The following is a 19554-nucleotide window of genomic DNA, read 5'->3' on the forward strand; positions in this document are numbered from 1 at the left end:
AACTGATCCGCCCGTTTGTATCATATCTCTTCCTCTTTCTCACTTGCGCTTTACTCTTTCTCTATATTTTATCCCTCACTCTCACATGAAACAATCAACACGCATCCTCTCTCTTCCACATGTACTCCAGGCCACCATAAAAGGCTTGTGTGGGCGTTGCTGAGTGGGTGGGCACTCTGAATCTCAGGTGTGTTTGATCTGTTGTGTTCACACCTCGGTGCTGGCAGGGGGCCCACAGTGTGGGCAGGTAATTTGAGCAAATTAGGAGATGGGGCCAGTGTGTTATTAATGACACACCATACCCTTCACTGACACCTATTGTTCCCTCCTCTGCACACACCTTTCTTTTCTTCCGCTCCGAGTCCCCCAATCCCATCTGTACCTCCTGCTCAACACCGACCGACCCTCAGCCCCTCTAAAGGCAAAGTGTATAGAATGCACACACTCATGCATGCGCGTGCACACACACACACACACAGTGCACATGGGACAGGGGCGGTGGGGGGATTGGTTCCAGGTGCCAGTTTGAGTGAGGGCATTAATCAAGCAGACAGATCTCTCTGTCATAGACACCTTTAACACACACACACACACACACACACACACACACACACACACACACACACACACACACACACACACACACACACACACACACACAGTATCTATGCACTCATTACATTTCTAGGTTTGCATAGTAGTAACAAACTGTTATTATTCCATTACACAGCTATATATCAACCTGCCATTTAAAGATTTAAAGTTTCTCTATGAGTGTTTTTTTAAATATGTGCTGAGTGATAAATGATTACAACTTCAGAGAAAGTGAGTACTGATACCAACGTCTGAAGACACGTTGTAACAAGGTGTACTTATCCCCTCAGACAGCACCACTGATCTGCTGCCAAGCTATTGATCACAGTCAGACTCGGTGTTAAAATCTTTCATGCTCCTTTACTCATCTTGTTTCATCGTCTCCTTGAAAATTAAGCCAAGTCTAACTCCTCTATTTTTCCACTCTGGCACATTATGTGTTACTTCACAGAAATGATCAGTATTGCTTCATAAATACAGCTTACATGTCCAACACGTGCTGCTCTTTGCATGACCTGCTGGTGAGTAGGTTTATATATTTGAGAGTCCGGCCTGAGTCAGAGGGGATACTGCATTCCTTTAAGATTAAACCAACAAGGGGAAAAACCTTCCTTTCTCCGGCAGAGGGGCAGAACAGGTAAGGCCTTGTGTAGGTGCTGTGGCTGTGCTCTCACTCACATCGTTACAGGCCGAACGCAAACATCCAGGAGGCTCAACACTCCATATTTCCCCCTTATAGAAACACGGAGTGTGGCAGCGAAGCAGCCTCGGCTGTTCCGCAGGTCAGCGAGGGAACGCTAAACAATGCTGTTCATGTTTCCTGTGGTTTGAGTTTGCTGTATCAGCTTTGCTTAAAGCCATCTCCTGACTTAAATAACCTGAATAAAAATAAAAAGCTGAATGCCTGGACGGAAGAAAGGAAAGACAGGGCATTAAACAGCGAGACCAGAGGTATATGAATCTGGGTTATAATACTGGTGTTCTGTTTCATTAGGGTGAACTGGTTCCAAGATAGACCAATTTTCAAAGTGTTAGGTAGTTACTTCCTCTCTGAGGGCTTATATCGGATAACGGTAATTCGCGCAGCGTGAGGCAATTGAAATAGATGAAGGGCTGCAGGATCTTGTTAAGTGTGAAAATAGCAAGCTTCGCTGGCTATTCCAATGGCATTAAGCTACCTAGTAATTACGGTGCGTCCAAAAAATATAGCTATGCGTGGCATGAGTTTGCAGAGCCGTCCAAGAAACACACACTAATTTGACTTGTATCCCGAGTAAACACTGTTTAGATATTAAACATTTGCATTTTGAGAAAAGCCAAAGCAGGAGACGTGAGCACTCACAGCCTTAACGAATGGGTTTAGTTGCTCCCAGGAGAAGATTGTTTTCCAGTGTTTTATCAACACGTTAAACAGGCAGAGACCGAGAGTGAGCACAGTCCACTGGCAGGTTGCCTTGTCATAACAGTGCAATTAGCCCCACAGCTACTGAATATGAGGACAAAAGCAGCGATAATACACAGTGCCTTGTAAGTATTTACACTCAGCTCAGTGCTTGTTGTTGCAGTCTCCATATTACAGGGGTGAGTGTAATCTCACGCCTCTCCTCGCATGTTTTTATAACTCCTCGCTGCTTCATTTAGAGGGAGGAGACGCAGATTGTGTGGACGAATCAGTCATTCTGGGACAACTAAAGTTTGCAAGTTGACACTAGATGAAAAGAAAAAAGCCCCGGAGTCAAAGCTATTCTTATTTTCTGCAATATTTGAATCAGCATTTCAGATATAACGGATCAAACACATGCATTTTATGTCCAACTGCAAGTACAACTTTCTCCACAACTTTCACATCCTCACCAGTGGGAAAGACACGTTTGAGTTCCATTATAATCACAGGTTATAGTTTTCTCATGACACTCTCATTTGGACCTTAACAACTACCTCCAGCCTCTTTAGGGCCCTAATCAACCCGCCATTCAGCCTCACTACACTGGAGTGAAAATAAAGACCAATTAATCTATCTCTGATTAAACACTGATCACATTAACACGCTGCACCTCCTTGATTACTCGTAGGAATTACGTAGACTAATGTGCACCCCCAGCACTAATAAGTCCTAATAGCTGGTACGGCTCGCAAAAACACACAGCGCCATTTCACTCCATCAATATGACCCTGCTGGGATTAAATAACATGTTTGCCTCAGAGGTACAATTAAGCATCGCTAAATAGAGTTCCTTTTAGCGTGGAGTTAAGGGAAGAGTCTTCTCAGTACAGTAGCAGCCAGTGAAACGCTCAGATTTTCCCCCCCCTGGCTCTTTCAAATTACCTATTGATGAGTGGGCTTCACGTTCCCCCCCCTGGCTGAGGGGGAGGCAGGGGGGGATGTCTGGTTCACTTTTAAGATGTCTCCAAGAAGCAGGCCTGTGGTTAGATCTAAAGCAACACTTATGCAACAGAAGCTGCCTTTCTCAAATACATATACGGTTTCCCTGCAAATTATCGGAGATTTTCTTTCGGGGAAAGTTTTTCCGCTCCGGAGTTTTCAGATATTTACCCACATCAACCCGCGATCCTTTTGATCGTGTTGATTTGGGTTCGTCTGTGTAAGCACTTTTTTTTCTGTCTCTCCCTACTGAACAATAATTGCTCCCATGACTTAATTGTCTATATGTAATTAAGTTTGTAATAGAGAAAATAGGCACTTAAATGTTCCCCAGAGAGGCACGGTGGTTGAGTGGGTGCCACACATGTTGAAGATTACTCTGCCCTCTCCATCTGATGTGCCAGGATGAGGAGTTATAAAAAAAATGTATTTGAGCCAATTAAATGAAAATTGCTTGATGTAAATGCCAAGACAAATTTTAATGAGACCCCATTTTTTTTTCTTGTCAATTTGGAACATTTGCCTCGCTCCCTCAAGTCGGCTCATCGCTGGTAATGTGCGCTCAGCCCCCTAAATTAAAAATGTCCTTCGGTGCAACTTTACAGAGGGGATAGAGACGTGTGGCTTTCTAACAAACAAAACAATATTTTGTAACTTGTGGCCACAGCAAACTGGCCGATGCCACACAAAAGGATCCAGGGGAAACACAGCACCGGGAGAAGTTGAACAAAATATATGAAATCAACCAAAAATCCAGGACGTAAGATTAGTTATATACAAAGTTATGTCCAACAAATAGATTTAAGTTCAAGAATCAAGATTAAAACACAGAAATATATCAATTGAAATAGTATTAACTCAATTCAACACTCAATTTCACTGAAAATCACATCCTTTTTTGTTTGATCATAAACATAAATATTTAAGATGCTGTTCCGAATTTTTTACCAGTCTTTATACAGTACAGCACACTACATTTATTTACTTTAAATTAGAAATACAACAGAAAGCGCTGGAGGTCTTGCAAAATCAAATTACAGTGTCGAGGGGACTTTTTGTGGTTGTACTGACAGATTTACTACCCAGATGTTCACAAGTAGGGGCAACATCAATGGGCCGTAGCCCAATATCAATCAACAATATTTAATATGAGAATCGATCGGTGATTATCTCCCCTCTCATGTCTCCCCTCCACTTGAACATCTGCACACATCTGCTCCTCTCTGTCCATCTCTACCTCTCCACTACAGTATGCTTTCAATTTCCTGCCGCGCTGCTCCTCTCCGCTCCTGCGCTCCGACCCCGGAGACACAGCGCGAGGTCAGGGGGTTAACGTGGTAATAGGTGGTGGTGATTGGTGGAAGACGCTCGCTCTCTCCGCGGCTTTCAGAGCGTATTAGGAGCCACCCCTGCTTCTGTGCGGAGCGGGAGCCCAGAACAGCTGTGTCTGACCACGGAGCGGCTTCTTAAAAAACATCTTTTATACATCTGATTTGGACAGAGGAGTGGAGGCTATGGACCGAAGAAAGAGAGAGAGAGAGAGAGAGAGTGGAGAGTGGGGGGTTGTCCTGAACTCAGCTTGTCAATTTCTTGTGTCGCAAGGAAATGACAATGTTTGTTTGAATTTGAAATTTAGACTGGCAAACCTGAAACATCATCCATTTTAGCTGATTAAATTAGATTATTTTTAAAGAAGTTGTCACAGTAGAACGCAGCCAAACCAAAAGCTGGAGCATGCAAATGAGTCTTCACGGATGATAGAAAATCACGAAGTTGACACGGCCACTGTTCACAGGTCTTGAATCATTTGTGGTCATATTCACTAGATCCAGTGTGCGAGCAAAGGAGAATGTTTAAAGGTTTGCACAAATAAAGAATAAATGGATATGAAGAATTAATTAAACTCAACAGTGTAGTTGTGCAAATCTATGAAAAAACTAATATTTTTAATATAAAGAAAATTTGTGTCAATGGGTTTTGTTACATGTAGACACAATTCCGATCATAGAATAAGCATATATAGAGTCAAACTTTAAAGAGTCAAAAGTCGGGTCAAATCAAAGTGATTGTTTAGAGTCCAAATTAATTATTACAGTGCTTTAATTACAAATTGATAATATGGAAGTGGACATGGAGCAACTTCCCTTTCAATGAGGATTCATTTTTGTCGGTTTAACGTTCCCCAGAGGCTGCGGAAATCGTCACAGATTAATTAATGACAGCAGTGCGACTGAACATTTTCAGGAAGCGATTACAGGCCTTTTATTGGCAAACTAATCAATACTTCTTCCCTACACATAACAGAGACACCCAACACACACAACACAGTAATCCCCACATCTTGTTCCAATGCTCCACTGTAAACTCTCTAGTGCAGTGTCTGTTTACATTTGTCAAAACTATCACCCGTGCTTTTGTTTTTGGTTCCGCAATGCCATTGCTTTGTAAATCTAAGGGTATGTTGCACAAACATGTCAACTCCCTCTTTCAAAAATATTTATAAACATCATGTCGAGTAAATATTGGAATATCTAAATGCGGAAAGAAAGCGATTTTCTTTTTTTTGGTGCTTTTTGCGGATTTGTGCACCACAAAGAGCCATGATGGTAGTCAGGTCTTTCTTCCACCACAAAAGCTTGGACCTTGGTAGCAAGGGTCCTCGATGACCTCAGCTGATCCCCCCCACACTCATCTGGACCCAAACCCTTCAATCGGATCCAACATCCTTACCCGCTTTACCCAGACCCCTTCAGCCCTCCGTCCAAACCTCAACACCTGACCCCAAGTCGTCCCCGTGACCCGAGCCCCCGATTCCCAGCTCCAGACACAACAGAGAGCAAAGAAGCCGTACTCACCCCAGAAGAAGTTTTGTTGACATGGTGTCACTGTGCTGAAAAGGCTGTTAGATGCCATGGCTGCCTCTGGTTGCAGCAAGCCCCACTTTTGTTCCTCTGTGGTTTCCGTGACCCTTGACACGTCCTAAACCAAGAGCACGCAGCATGTCATGAAAAAAAAAAATGGAAAAGCCATCCACAAGACATGCTTTTACGTATCAACTATTTGGATGACCACAAGTAACAACCAGGTTTGGTTTTATAGAGAAAAAAAGTGCAGAGGCAAATATCGCCTTTGCGGATAGATCAGATGGTGTCGGACTTGCTTGCTTGGCGAGTGTGGTTGGAACGTACTTACTCGCTTAGCGCCGTCCTTGTGACTGGTGCTGGCCCGCGACGATTAACCATTTACACTCCAGGTCGCCCTCAAACACCAACCCCGAGCCGCACGTCTGTGGTTCTGTGGTTGTTTGGGAGGCGAGTAGAGCCCTCACACAACCCAAAAGGCACCAGCTTTAAAACTCGTCTCTTTCCTGCCCTCCATGTGCCGTCACTGGAGAGCCTGGGTCACATGCCCTCTGACGTCATCACGGCAGAGCAATTCAATGGGACAGCCTACCGTTGTGGCTTTCTTCCCTCTCCTCTCTCTTCTCGTCTCGTCTCCCTGGACTTTTTTCTCTCTCTGGCTCCCCTCCTTCTCTGTTGCGCGTGGTTCAGCAGCGTTTCCAAGCTCTCTGGGGGATCGGGGTCTGACGCTCCCATGAGTCAGGAGGCTTCAGTGGGGGCAGCTTGTTCAACCGCCCTTGCCTCCTCAGCATATGGGGAACAGCGCTCTCTCAGCTCTGCTCTCCCTTCACTCTTTCATCCCCCTCTCTCTTCTCTCTCTCTTTCACCCCCCCTTCCTTCTCTCTCTCTTTCAATGTGTCTCTCTGACTCTGCTGCTCCTTCCCTCAACTCCTTTAACAGGCTGCCGTGCTGCTCCTGTCTGCCTCTGAGCACGGAGAGCTGAGCTTGGTAAGATTTGAGGGTGTGAGTGAGGAACGAATGGCTGGCTGGCTGGCTGGCTGGCTGGCGGCGTGAGACTGGGTGTGTACATGTGAGTGTGTGTGTAGAGCAGAGAGAATGGGGGAAGAGAGGGACAGACAGGCTGAGTGTGTGTGTGTAAGTGGAGGTGGTGTGAAAACAGCTTATTTACAGATGAGTGTCTAGCGAGTTGCCTTTGTGTCACTTTTTGCAGCTTGAACTTGCGCTTTCTTGACATTGCTGTGTCACAGACAGCAGTCTTAGTTGTTATCAATATAATACATTAGTGTGTGCATGTGCATGTACAGTATGCATGCCAGCCCATGCCGAGCTTAAACGTCTCTCATAGACGGGGTCAATTCCTGTAAAAGGCCGTAACTCATGGCCCCCTGTCCTCTATGTGAAAGAGTTTGCTCCTCACAGTGTTACCAACACTTGGAAATGTGCACTATAACACAGACACCTTCCATGAATGGCCTGCCAACATGTAGTGGATTGCAGGCAACTTGTGACAATAACGATGAATCATCCTACTACACACACGCACAGATTCCCACGCTCGCACATTTAGCACAGAGCCTCACAGGTCTCAGCACATTGTCATGCCTCGCCTTTGATCGTCACATGAGTTTTTTTTACAACAAATCCAAAACGGAGACGAGGTGTTGGTACAGAAGAAGAGGGGAACGCGGACAAGAGCAAGGAGTTCTGTTGGATTGGAAAGTGACAAAGACTCCCTGTCATTTTGACACCAGTCAGTGGGCAGGCATGAAGCAGTAAAGACAGGGACAGTGCCCCAGGCTACTGGCATCTAAATCAGTGATTTGCATAAATATATTGCTGTGGTTGAGTAACAACCTTTGATTTGAAGGGATAGTCCATCACCATTAAAAAGGAAAAACAATTTTTACTTCTGTCTACTGGTGTTTAGCCATACAGGTAGCTTGGTTCTGTGATTTTTGTACCTCCATCAAAATACATGGGAGTTGAAGAGGATTTTGCTTGTGTTACTCACTACATTGAAAATTACACTTCAGTATCACTTTCTAGGAAGTGTGATGTACAGTCCTTATTGTGAACTACTTTCTACCAAAGCAGTAGTCCAGACAAAAGCTGTTCACACTGTGTTTTTTAGATTATTCCTGTTCCTGTTTTTTTGTTGTTTTTTCTGAGCGCGACAAATAAACATACTTTTACCTGTATTGTATTAGATCACAGTGGAGACATAGTTAATGTGTTACTCAACACCCAATAGTGAATATATAGTATATATATAATATACGTCTCTTTATTTAATATATGTCTAGGGGCCAATTCAAACAAAAAAGAGCAACGTTAGAAACCACAAGAGATACGGGAGAAAATATGTTTTTCATAATTTGCTTCAACTGTTTAAGGTTAAGCTGTTACATTACTAATGTTATAAATGTATTAAGTTTTTACAAAGTTACAACAAAGCCCCAAGATAACATAAAATCAGTCTACAATGTAGACTGATTTTACAATAAATGTTCATCATTGATGTAGACTCCACAACAATTTAGTAACTGTAACTCAAATGAAATTTGAGATAAAATAATAATAAAAACAAATATTTAAAAATGAAAGAACCACATCTCAAACAGTTTTTATTGCTGTATCTGTAAATATTCAAACTAAAGTTGTTCTTAAGATCTTTAGCCCTTATTTCTTTCAAATCTTGATATACTTAATATAGCATCAGAAACAAATGTGAATAAAAGTGTCAAACATGAAATACTAACTCCCCATATTCAGCAGCACAACAGCATTTCTACAAGTCTTCCCCACCTAACTTATTTTTGTGCAGTGAAACATTTTCCTTGGCGCGACGCTTTGTAAATATTTGCAGTCTAAAACAAGAACATGCTTCTTGAGTTGCAGCGCATGTTACAGAATCCTTAGGGAAAGGCTGTGCGCACGCACGCACACACACACACACACACACACACACACACACACACACACACACACACACACACACACACACACACACACACACACACACACACACACACACACACACACACACACCTCCTTCCAGAGATTTAATCAAACATGTCACCCATGCATCTTTATACTAATTATACTCAGAACTATTCAACAATATTTTTTCTTAATAATTGCATATGTTGGATCATCAGTGCATTGGCAAGGATATGCTATACATAAGGATTAGTGAAGGACTTGATACTGAAAAAAATTTAAGGTTATGTATAAACATTTTTAATGTTACCACAAATGGATGCTTTCTTGTCAAAAGCGTTCAACTTTAGGACAGAGCGCAGCACCACTGTCTGTTCTGCTGAGTCACAGTAAATTACATTCAGTTTGATGGGAATATAAATTGCACATTGTGATTGAATCGAATACATGGAATGAAAAAATAAAGCATAAATGTCAAAACCCAACTCGTATGGCAGGAAACGTAACGTCTTGGGTGGCACGGCATGTGATAAACAAAAATCTCAGCTATGATGATGTTGTAGTCTCAGATATCTCTGCATGAGTTCTTCAAGAGGTTGCAAAGATTGTAACTACAAGGGATGAGTGATGTTTTTCCCTGTGATGCAGTAACAAAGTTTAGTTAGAGTTGGCCAAATATTGTTGAATTCACCCGACTGTTGCAGGTCAGCAGTTCACCCACCTTAAGAAAACCACAAAACTTTTCCATCACTGAAACTTTGACCACAACCTCTGATCCTGTCTATAAGTCAGTCTAAAGCCCCCTGATCTCAAACCCTAAACTTCACCCGAAATTAAAGGTTTTGATTTTGTTTTCTAGAGTATAATATTTTGGAGATATTTGGCAAAGGTATTTTTACAAAGCTATGCTTAATAAGCTACCATTTTATTTATCATCCCTTTTAAAAGTTAGACATATGGATCACCACACTCGTTCTCAACAACACATCACCATTGACAAACCCTGCATGCACAGTGAACTGGGTAAAACTGCATTCAGATACCACGCTCCTCATAGTTGGAATAAACTTCAGGACTCAATTAGATCGTTTTTAAACCTTACAACATTTATGTTTTTTTAAATGAAGTTTTACTTTATGAAAGACATTTTTCTCCTCTGCATTGCAATTTGTACTTGTTTATGTAAATGCAGGGCACCATTGTAAATGAGAGCTCTGCTCTCAATTGGTTTATACCCTGTCTAAATAAAGGTTATCTATCTATCTATCTATCTATCTATCTATCTATCTATCTATCTGTCTATCTATCTATCTATCTATCTATCTATCTATCTATCTATCTAAAGATTGGTAAAATGGTATTAATTGAATTTATTCTGGTCTGATTGGAAACATTTTAGCAATTATGTTGTGAAAGGAGCTGATTATGTTATGTTATGTTATTAATAAATGTATGTATGTATATAGTTTTGGCCAGCCTCCAGATAGTTAAAGCTTTAAATAATCATTGTGGGTCTGGGATCAAACCCAGACCCACAATCGACTGCAATTTCTCAAGTGCCTTTGTTTTTTTGCTTTTGTTAGTCAGTGTTAAGCTACATTTGCTGACCTTTCTGTCCATGATAGTAGCTGCAGAGTGAGCACTCCTCGCTTTCACAGTGCTCTGTGGATAAAATCATTCAACCATGTGATGTTGTTCTGTCCACTAGTCTTAGACGGGTACAGGCTGAGACGGGTACAGGCTGCTGGGGACCAGGTAACAGGACGAGTGAGACGGAAGAAGTTGCACTGAGGAAGATAGGCCTTGCACTGTCATGTTCCGAAATTACATTAACATAGAATAGAAAATGGAAAGAAAGTTAATATGATATAGTCTCTGACTTTTGTTTTAGTTTGTAGTGTTGGCAGAAAATGTAGTTTCACATTTCCGATCTCTTGTTAGTGTTAGCTCGAAAAAAGAACTTGTTTTAAGTTAGGGTTGGGAAGTTGTTGCTCCAACACTTCATTTGTTGAAATCCTCTTCATGTCCCCAAAACAAGGCCGATCTGTGGCTCTTGAACACAATAAAACACACAATGAACAATGAAACATCCAGCTGAGTCCTGAGAATCGCTCAGAATAATTTGCTCAAGTGTAGCTTGATAATATATATATATATTAATAAAACGAACAAACTGTCAGATATTCATATTGAACAGTCAAATCGGATTAGTCTTGGTTACAGACCCACTATGTGTATTTAGAGTGGAGGGAGTTCCATAAAACATCCCATGAAAAAAAAAAACACTTGAGGGAGGTACTGCCAGCTTCTTCATTTTGCTGTAGAGACAATTTTGTAATATATGTACAGTTGTACTGCTGTCATAAAAAGCCTTTATGTGAATGTAATGATGTTAAAGGCTGGAATATGATGTGGAATATAATATTTCATTCATTACTGCCTCTCCACCGGTGGCCGTATACTTGCTGTACTCGTGTGTGTGTGTGTGTGTGTGTGTGTGTGTGTGTGTGTGTGTGTGTGTGTGTAGCTGAGGAGCTTGGCCATACTCTGAGCTCTGGCCAAGGTCTGCCCTGAGGACTGTGGTCGATGGCCCACCCTGCCAGACACTTTCTCTCTCCTACCACTCAGGACCACACACCTTCACATGGACTCACTTTTGTTATCACAAGCTCTCATACAAACATAATAGAGGTATCATGTGTTGGAACATAATTCAAATTATACATGCTATTAACACGGTGTGTGTGCATGTGTGTGTGTAACGAAGCGCTGCTACAGTACGGCAGACTACTTCCCTGCTTTGTCGCAGCAGATGAAGTTCACACTCAACTGTTTTCACAGAAAATTATTTATTGCAACAGAGTATTTCAGGAGAAATATTGGTGGATAATGACACCTAAGATGAGTTAAAATTAAGTCAGACTGAGGATGTCTGTGTTCGTCTCCAGGCGAAAGCTAAAAATGAGGTGACATAATTAGACCGGAGCAGACATTACACACGTAGAGGTATTACAGTATTAGAAAAGGAAGGGCTTATTAATAGCCCTTTTGGCTTGTGTTGTGTACTCTTTCTGGCGAGGCATCAGAACGGCCCAGCCGGGCAAACAGGCAGGTACAGTGATTCACTTTAACAGGCGACATCTGTAAAACGCCAAGGTAGTTTACACTGCGGCCGAGCCCGAATTAACGTGCTTTCATTGGAAACAAACACCACTTGCAATCAGCTTCTGTTGGCGGCCGCGCTGCATGGTGTGAACGTAAATATCTCTTTACAGCGCTACCGAGGCAGGACGGTGACCTGGAGCCATACGATCAAGCGAGAGGCATGGAGAAGTTCACTCCAAAACTCACAGAGTTGCAGAAACTTAATCTACGACGTCGAGTCGCCAAGAGGATGTTGATGTTGTATGTGAATTGTTTGGTAATGTACTGTATGGTATAATCTTAATGAAAAGTAGATATTTTTCTTCTGGACTCCAGCAGTGGGATCTACATCTTCCAGCAACTTAAGGTCCTTTCTTGTGGTGTCTGGACAGCTGTTTTTGGAGTCACAGCTTTGAGGGAAAATAAAGTTGGTCTTTAAGTAATAAGGGGAAATGTTTAATATCGAATGGCGGGCGCACAACCTAAACACACATTAAAAATAGCTCTCGGAGTTGTGATCACATAAAATAAAAAAATAAAAAAGGGAAAGTCAGATCATTGGTGGAGGCTGCGACAAGGAGGCTGTGGCTGACCACTGAGAGACGGAGACGTTTCTTTTTTCCCCCATTCCTCATTTTAATCAAGGGCCCAGTCCAGCATAAACAGTGCCTACCTACCTACACTGCAGTTCAAACAGCGAGGCCCGCTGAGACCCAAGCGATGATTTCTAAATGTTCACTGACAAGCTGGTTTAATTTGTGTGCTAAGTAGATGGAGTTGGACTTATATATATCTTTCTGACTTGGCATGCATACCGCTCTCCCGCTATGTCTCAACCTCAGTGAAACACTATGGCACTTCTCCTTATAAGAAGTATACTGGCCCTCCGCAGCTCTGGCTGTCTGGTTTATATACGACATGCTGTGTTAAAGGTGAGGACAGGTCCGGCCGCTGAGACCTGAGCGGAGACCTAACAGCGGCTCCTTCATACCCAAAACTCCCTGACCATGACTGAGGACCTCGGAGAAGTTCCAGCTTCTACTCTATCTCGGCTCTGACTCACTTAAGCTTGAGTACAGTGAGGTCGGTACAGTATAACCACTGGAAACCCTGTCATTGTGTGGTCAGTTGTCAACAGCTGAGAGATTTCACAATAGCTGCTCGGGACCGAGGTCGACAGAGTTCAATTGGCTGAACTGCTAAGTCAGCATTATAATCAAATTGCACTGATGATACAACAACGCAGCGTCACATGACGCCCCCCCTGGTCACATGATGCCATCACCCTGAGCAAATGTCAAAAACAGAGATGACTGTGTGTCAGGCATACAGCAAGCGTGAGGAGGAATACGTTAGCATGCGCTGGCCGTGACTCAGATATCGGGGTCAAGACAGCCAATCGCAACCTGAATGAGCTTACACATAGGCAGCCCATTATGTGTCTCAGAAACTCGGTTTACTCGCTGTCGAGAACAAAGTGTGACTGATAAAGGCAGACGGCTCGCTGGAGAAACAAGCCATTATGAGGAGGAGTTCGGCACTGTGTCACTGACAATGGGGCAAACAAAAGGCTCTGTTGTCTCCTCCAGCCGGTGGGTTATTTTTTTTTCTGTGGGGCTTTTGTGATGGATAATTGCCCTCCTCACATGATTTCATAATGCTGTGACTCTTCTTTCAGTCCCTGTGTAACACAATAACAAGATAAAAAAAAGGAGGGGGGAATCTAAATCTGAATTTTTGACATTGTTTAGAAGTGGCCGCTTTTCTTCATTGTGGTGTATAATTTTAGAAAGATGTACGAGCTAGGACGCTGACTTGAACCAGTCATAATAGAGCCTGAAGTGCAGGCAGGCAGGCGGGCCAGCTCCCAGAGTTCACTGGCTGTATTGTCTCAGGATAATCATTTAAAAGTGCTCACACAACTGCACCATAGTTCTACGGCTTTATATCTTATTGCTGTCTGAATATCAAATTCAAATCAGACGAGAATACGCAAATCCAGATTTATACTGGAAAAATAGGAATTGCCATACTTCTTTTTGTAAATCATAGTAAAACTATATTACATCTGACATTTATACTGATCAGATTAATTTCAACTCTAAAACTTCAAAACTGCAGATGAGATTTTTCACCTGCACCTCTTTTTGTTGCTGACAGGAGTACACGGCAGTCTGCAGAAACACAGCACAAATCAGTCTGTGTTGCCACCCCAAAGTCTGGGTTGAACTGTAAACATATTGTTCTCTGCTCAAAGTCGTCTGCACATGTACTGAACGTGCACAAGAGTAACCCCGGGGGCATTGTCTATTAGATGCTCGGTAGGTATGCAATCTTTCCTCTGAGTCAGCAGAGATCAATCCGGGACAAGCCAGCCGAGGAATGTATTTACTCCTCGCAGGAAAAAAAAAACACTTAACTTGAAACAGAGAGCACCTATCTTTTTATAATATATGCTGGAATTTGACTAATCCAACAGCATATTGGCACATAGGAATGCATACATTACAAGACACGGGTGAGGTAGCACTTGCAAACATGTTCTTAAAAAGACTGTGCATTCCTCGCCGCGCCGGTAAAACATGCAAGCGGATTAAATATGCTTGTAAAAAAATTAGAGGCTTACTGTGCTGCTGGGAGTGAGTTTAAAGTGAGAGCAGGACACTCAGAAGCCCGGTTAAACAGAGGTGGGTGTCCTGTGCTGCTGTAAAATATAGCACGGGAGAACATTTGAATTTGCATGCATACCTGAAATAAATTTTATAAACCTCGTGGTTGTCTGATCACTGGAGCCTATCCTTAAATAAAAGTTAATAGAGTTCTGATGTAAAAAAGGCTCCATTACAAGTTGAAGTCCTGTAAGATACCTGACAGCCACGTAAAGCAAGTATTAGGGCCTTGGCTATATGGCCTAAAATTATATCAAGCTAAAAATGTTCACATCAGTCGATATTGATAATTATTAAAAGTGTCAGATTAATATTTCTTTTAAGTTTATTAAAAACTGCTATTGATGGAAGTTATATTAATCGTTTAATTGAACAATACTAATCAGAAGAATAAAAAAGTATGAAGATTTGTAAGAGTAGTGAAGCAATTTAAATGTAAATGTAGTGAATACTGAGGTATAATATACTCCAGCTCCAACACTGGGTTTCTTTGTCTCATCACTTTTTTTCCTACCTCATCTTGTGCAGTCATATCACAAAAACAGGTATTGCTAAATAAAAGTATTCTCCAGATTAAATAACACCAACTACAGTTTTGTGAAAGTAATTAGTGACTGAATGTAATATATATTTTAATGTAATCTACTTAAACCTGCATTGAGGCACATTCATGTTGATAAAGTCTAACAATGATGATGATGATGATCTATTTAAATCCAAATTAAACCAAACTAAACCTTAAACTTAAAAACTTAAAATGTATTTTTCCGTTGGCCTATCACAACAATTAATATACTGCTACAGCATAATATCTAGCACATGTCTTTTAATGTCTTTTATATGTATTTGTGAATGACGGTCTGCTGAATACAGCTTGAAAAAAAATCATTCATGGCCTGTAATGTAGTAGCTTTGACTTCTTTTATAAACGTTTGTCTCACTGTAGTAAGAGTAGGAGTTTTATTTCCCAACAAGGTACAGAATTAGACACTTTTGGTTTGTTTTATTACAAGAGATCTCAACCGTTCCAGAAAGAAAATGAAAGGAGTGCAGCTGCAGTTAAATGCGGCTTTTAATACGTCTTCCTTTGAATGGTACACTCACATATTGTTGCTGTTCCAACACTATTTCACAGATGGTGGTTTTGGGATGTGTATTTGTGAATTACAATGACTCCTTTTTTTGCTCTAAAAACATTCCAGCAGCCTTCAAGATGAAATGCTGGAATCCGAGGCATGATGCTAATTTGAAGACAGAATAAATCTATAAATCTGACTTAGTCTCTCGCCCGGGGATATAGAGCCATGATAATTACAGGTTGACTTTACAGACATGCAGACATCTCTCATCTGTATTGCTAATAGTATAACCAGCAGGCTGCTACGTGCTTACTCAATGTCTAGGAGTAGGGGTGAGCAGAGGTAAGCTGCAACAATGATATCATTATAAAGAAGAAATCAGTCGTCTCAAATTGCATGTTGTTATGACAAAGATTTACTTCAGTCAGAAAAAATGATCTGTTTGTGGTTACACCGTGTCAGATGTAGGATTATCCATTAATTAGCCCATCATTCATAAATAATTCTGAAATCAGAAATGGAAATAGCATTTGCAGAACTGCAAAGCCAGATGTTCAGTGAGTGCCATGGCATTAGCTGGCCGCCAGAATCAAAACGGATTTGTGAGCACTTTGCAACCCTATGATTGTCCTTGACAAACAAACAGGCTTCCCGTTCCCCTGGCAGCACGACTATCTGAGGAGGATCTAACACAAAACATAACGGATGATCTGGGAGGACAGTGCTGCATCTGGTTGTAGTTAAATCCTTGTTTTGCTGTGTCCTTCAGACTTGGTACCATAGGCCCAACTGCTCAAGCAAGTAGAGTTCATATGGACACAAAACCAACATGTGGTGCCTTGAAGACTCCCCACAGAGGTCAGCTCCGGGACTCACTGGCCCAGGAGACAACGGATCAGGGCACGGTGGGTTGTATCGCTGGTGCAGGCCATGAAGCGAACACTGCAGAAATTCAAGACATTAAATAGAGCGTCGGCCACATGGGGAGCTTTATTGAGCTAGAATTTGAGAGACAAGGAAAAATGAAGGCATGCTCAGATTTAATCTGCACTGCGAAAAAAATGTCTCTGTTTCCTGTTTCGTATTTAATTTCGCCATGAAGTTCTGACTTTCCTCAGCTTGGTGGGTGGGCTGGATGAATGCCACATTGGTGTCCATTCAGAACAGGTGAGTCTTCCGTCCAAATCAATCAAAGCTACTAGTTCTCTTATATGTGACGAATTTCTGTGCACTACGCTAACTCGGCCTGTCCGCTGACAACAGTTCCACACCCTGGATTGGTCGGTCTTTCTGCCTCTCCTCCTGCGTTCATAGGAGTTCATCAGAGGTAGTAATATTATTTTTGCATGGTCAGAGTTTTCCGGGTATTTTTGCGGCCTCCTGTTTGCACACCTGCCGGAATTGTGAAAGTTTGTCTTGGGTCATGTGTGTTTACACACCCTGGGCCCCAAAGGTGACCCCATCACGCCACCGACAGAGAGGCCAGCGCTTGCGTGTGGCGATTTCCAAAGTGGACAGGCTTGGAGAAGGGCCACGCTGCCTGTGCTGCCTTTCTGCGATCTGGCCCCGCTCTGGCTGCGCTGGGAGGAGAGAGGGTGCGGTGGTGTAGGGGGTGGCGGGGACTTGTTGGCAGGGGCCTGCAATGTTTTGAGAAGCACAGACTTCTGGCAGCATCGCTCAATATGATGGAGAAAAATGCCTGCTGCTAATGAAAGCCAGCAGTGTCTCTCCAATTGGACTACAACCCAAAAGGCATTATGTAACTGAGATACCGTAAACATTTCAAATTTGTCTCTCAACAAATTATCAGTGTTTATTTTTTCCACATTATATCTGATATTTTTGAAACAGTTTGTAATTGAAGGAACTGCTCAGAATCGAGGCTACATTTCTTTTTTAAACCAAGGACATTTTGTCTGCTATTATTTTTCCATTTCTCTATCAAATGGTCCTTTGGCCAACAAGTTTCAAGTTGGCAAGTACCAGCATAGGGTCTGAATGTTGAGATGATCTTTTGCAATAAATAATGAAAATGAAAAGTTTGAGTTTGTGGTTTAAGGTCACCATCAGATGTTTTATTTAGAAAGTGTTAATTTGAAGTCGAAAATCTAAATCCTGCTTATCAGAGATGTGTAAACACTGCATGTGCAATAATCAGCGACTGCTGAATGCTCCTCTTTCACTCCTGTTTTGATAGCGGTGTGTTTGGCCTGAGCCCAGTACTGCACTACACTACGTATTAGACAAATATTTATCTTGTTCAGAAATACATGGCTATATTGAGATGGGAATAGGGTAAAATGATTTAATGGGCACACCAGAGGGCCTGCCTAGGTGCCAAAGTTTTGCAATTTTGGTGGTCTTCTCTCGCAGATCAGACACCCTAAGGGTCGTTTAGGGAGACCACGAGATGCCATGATTCAAGACCCACTGAGGGGACATGAAAGTGTGCAGAAGATTCAAGGGTCTGGATGGCAATTACTGCTCATCAAGGCAAATTTCAAAGGGTGACTAAATTGTTGAAAGTCTTGCATATGATAGATTTACAGTTTTTCCTTGTGGTGTCTTCCCTAAAGAGTTGAGGCTGTGGAAGCATCAATTTTATGTTCTCAGTCTTCATCACTGCATAATAAACTATAAGCTCTTCATCACTGGAAGAGATTTTTTTTCTACCCTTATGGGGTTAATTGAGACTTACATTTGAAATGCAGACACATTCAAGCCTGTCCAACGTACATATTTGCTGTAGTGTTTACTGACTGCTGCTCAAGCAAAGTACAGCATAACCATTTGATCCCGATGAAATAACAGAAACGAGACTTTAAAGACAGAATCTGTCTCCGTCTTTATTTGGAATTCTAAATCTTCCTCCCTTTGACTTTTATGCTGCAGACCAGCATAGAAAATGTGATTTTCCAGTATGTTTAACGAACCGACTTTCACTCAAAATAGATTGAAGGAACATTTCATCCTTAAAGACGTTTCCTCTGGACGACTACTTGCCATATTTGAGAACTGAAGAAATTTCTAACTTATACATTGCACTTCATATATCATTGTTAATGTCAACTGTCATATATTTAAAAATAATATTTGTCTAGTTGTATTTTTCCCTATGTCATGATATTTGATGAAATGTTCTAAAGTGTCTTTTTGTGTTGTTCTTTGGACAACCAGCCACAGGAATAGATATTTCCAGAAGGCACGACTAAAGTTACAGCATGAGGGGAATGAATCAATACACCAGAGTTCTGGTTTTTCACTTTAAAATGTAGTAACACATAACCACTATAAAAGTCATGGTTTAAAAGCATTTTCAAAAGTACTTGTGAATGATATTTATTAACTAATAATGATAAGTATATCATTGGTATCATGTCGTAATTTGGAGCCAGATAAATGTTTCCCCTCCTAGAAATACTTAACACATGCATTCATTCTTCTTTTTAGGACCTAATCATTAATCCATCCATCTATTATCCGTTCCGCTTATCCCAACTGACATTGAATCGCGGCACCAACAAACAAAGACAAACAACCATTTACACTCACATTCACATTTAAACAAGATCAGATAATCAACCTAACTTCAATCTGCATTTCTTGGACTATGGGAGGAAGCTGGAGCCAGAGTAAAAAAACAAACAGACACAAGGAGAACATTCAAACTCCACACAGACAGACCCCAGCAGAACCAGGAGTCAAACCAGGAACCTTCTTGCTGTGGGGTGACAGTTCTTACCACTGCACCAAAACCAACCAATATATGTTAGTTTAGAAAAACCTATATGTAACGTTTGTGTCATTATATTGAGGGTTATTCTTATGATGTTTATAGTAAAATCATCGTATAAAGAGCAAAAAAGTCCACGTTAAAAGAAGGT

The 19554-nt window shown here is 41.7% G+C and overlaps 1 protein-coding gene across 2 annotated transcripts in view; it reads right to left on the reverse strand.

Moving 5' to 3' along the window:
• Positions 1-6851, reverse strand: part of runx2b (RUNX family transcription factor 2b) — a 41088-nt gene extending 34237 nt beyond the window's left edge. For both annotated transcript variants that reach the window (XM_035144252.2, XM_035144249.2), the window contains exons 1-2: positions 6170-6851; positions 5833-5956 (exon numbers count right to left, since the gene is read on the reverse strand). In XM_035144252.2, the coding sequence (XP_035000143.1) occupies positions 5833-5890 (58 nt within the window). In that variant the 5' untranslated portion in view covers positions 5891-5956; positions 6170-6851. The remainder of the gene's footprint in view (positions 1-5832; positions 5957-6169) is intronic.
• Between the last annotated feature and the right edge of the window lie 12703 nt (positions 6852-19554).

Source organism: Hippoglossus stenolepis, chromosome 20, assembly GCF_022539355.2.
Source record: "Hippoglossus stenolepis isolate QCI-W04-F060 chromosome 20, HSTE1.2, whole genome shotgun sequence".
Lineage (NCBI taxonomy): Eukaryota > Metazoa > Chordata > Actinopteri > Pleuronectiformes > Pleuronectidae > Hippoglossus > Hippoglossus stenolepis.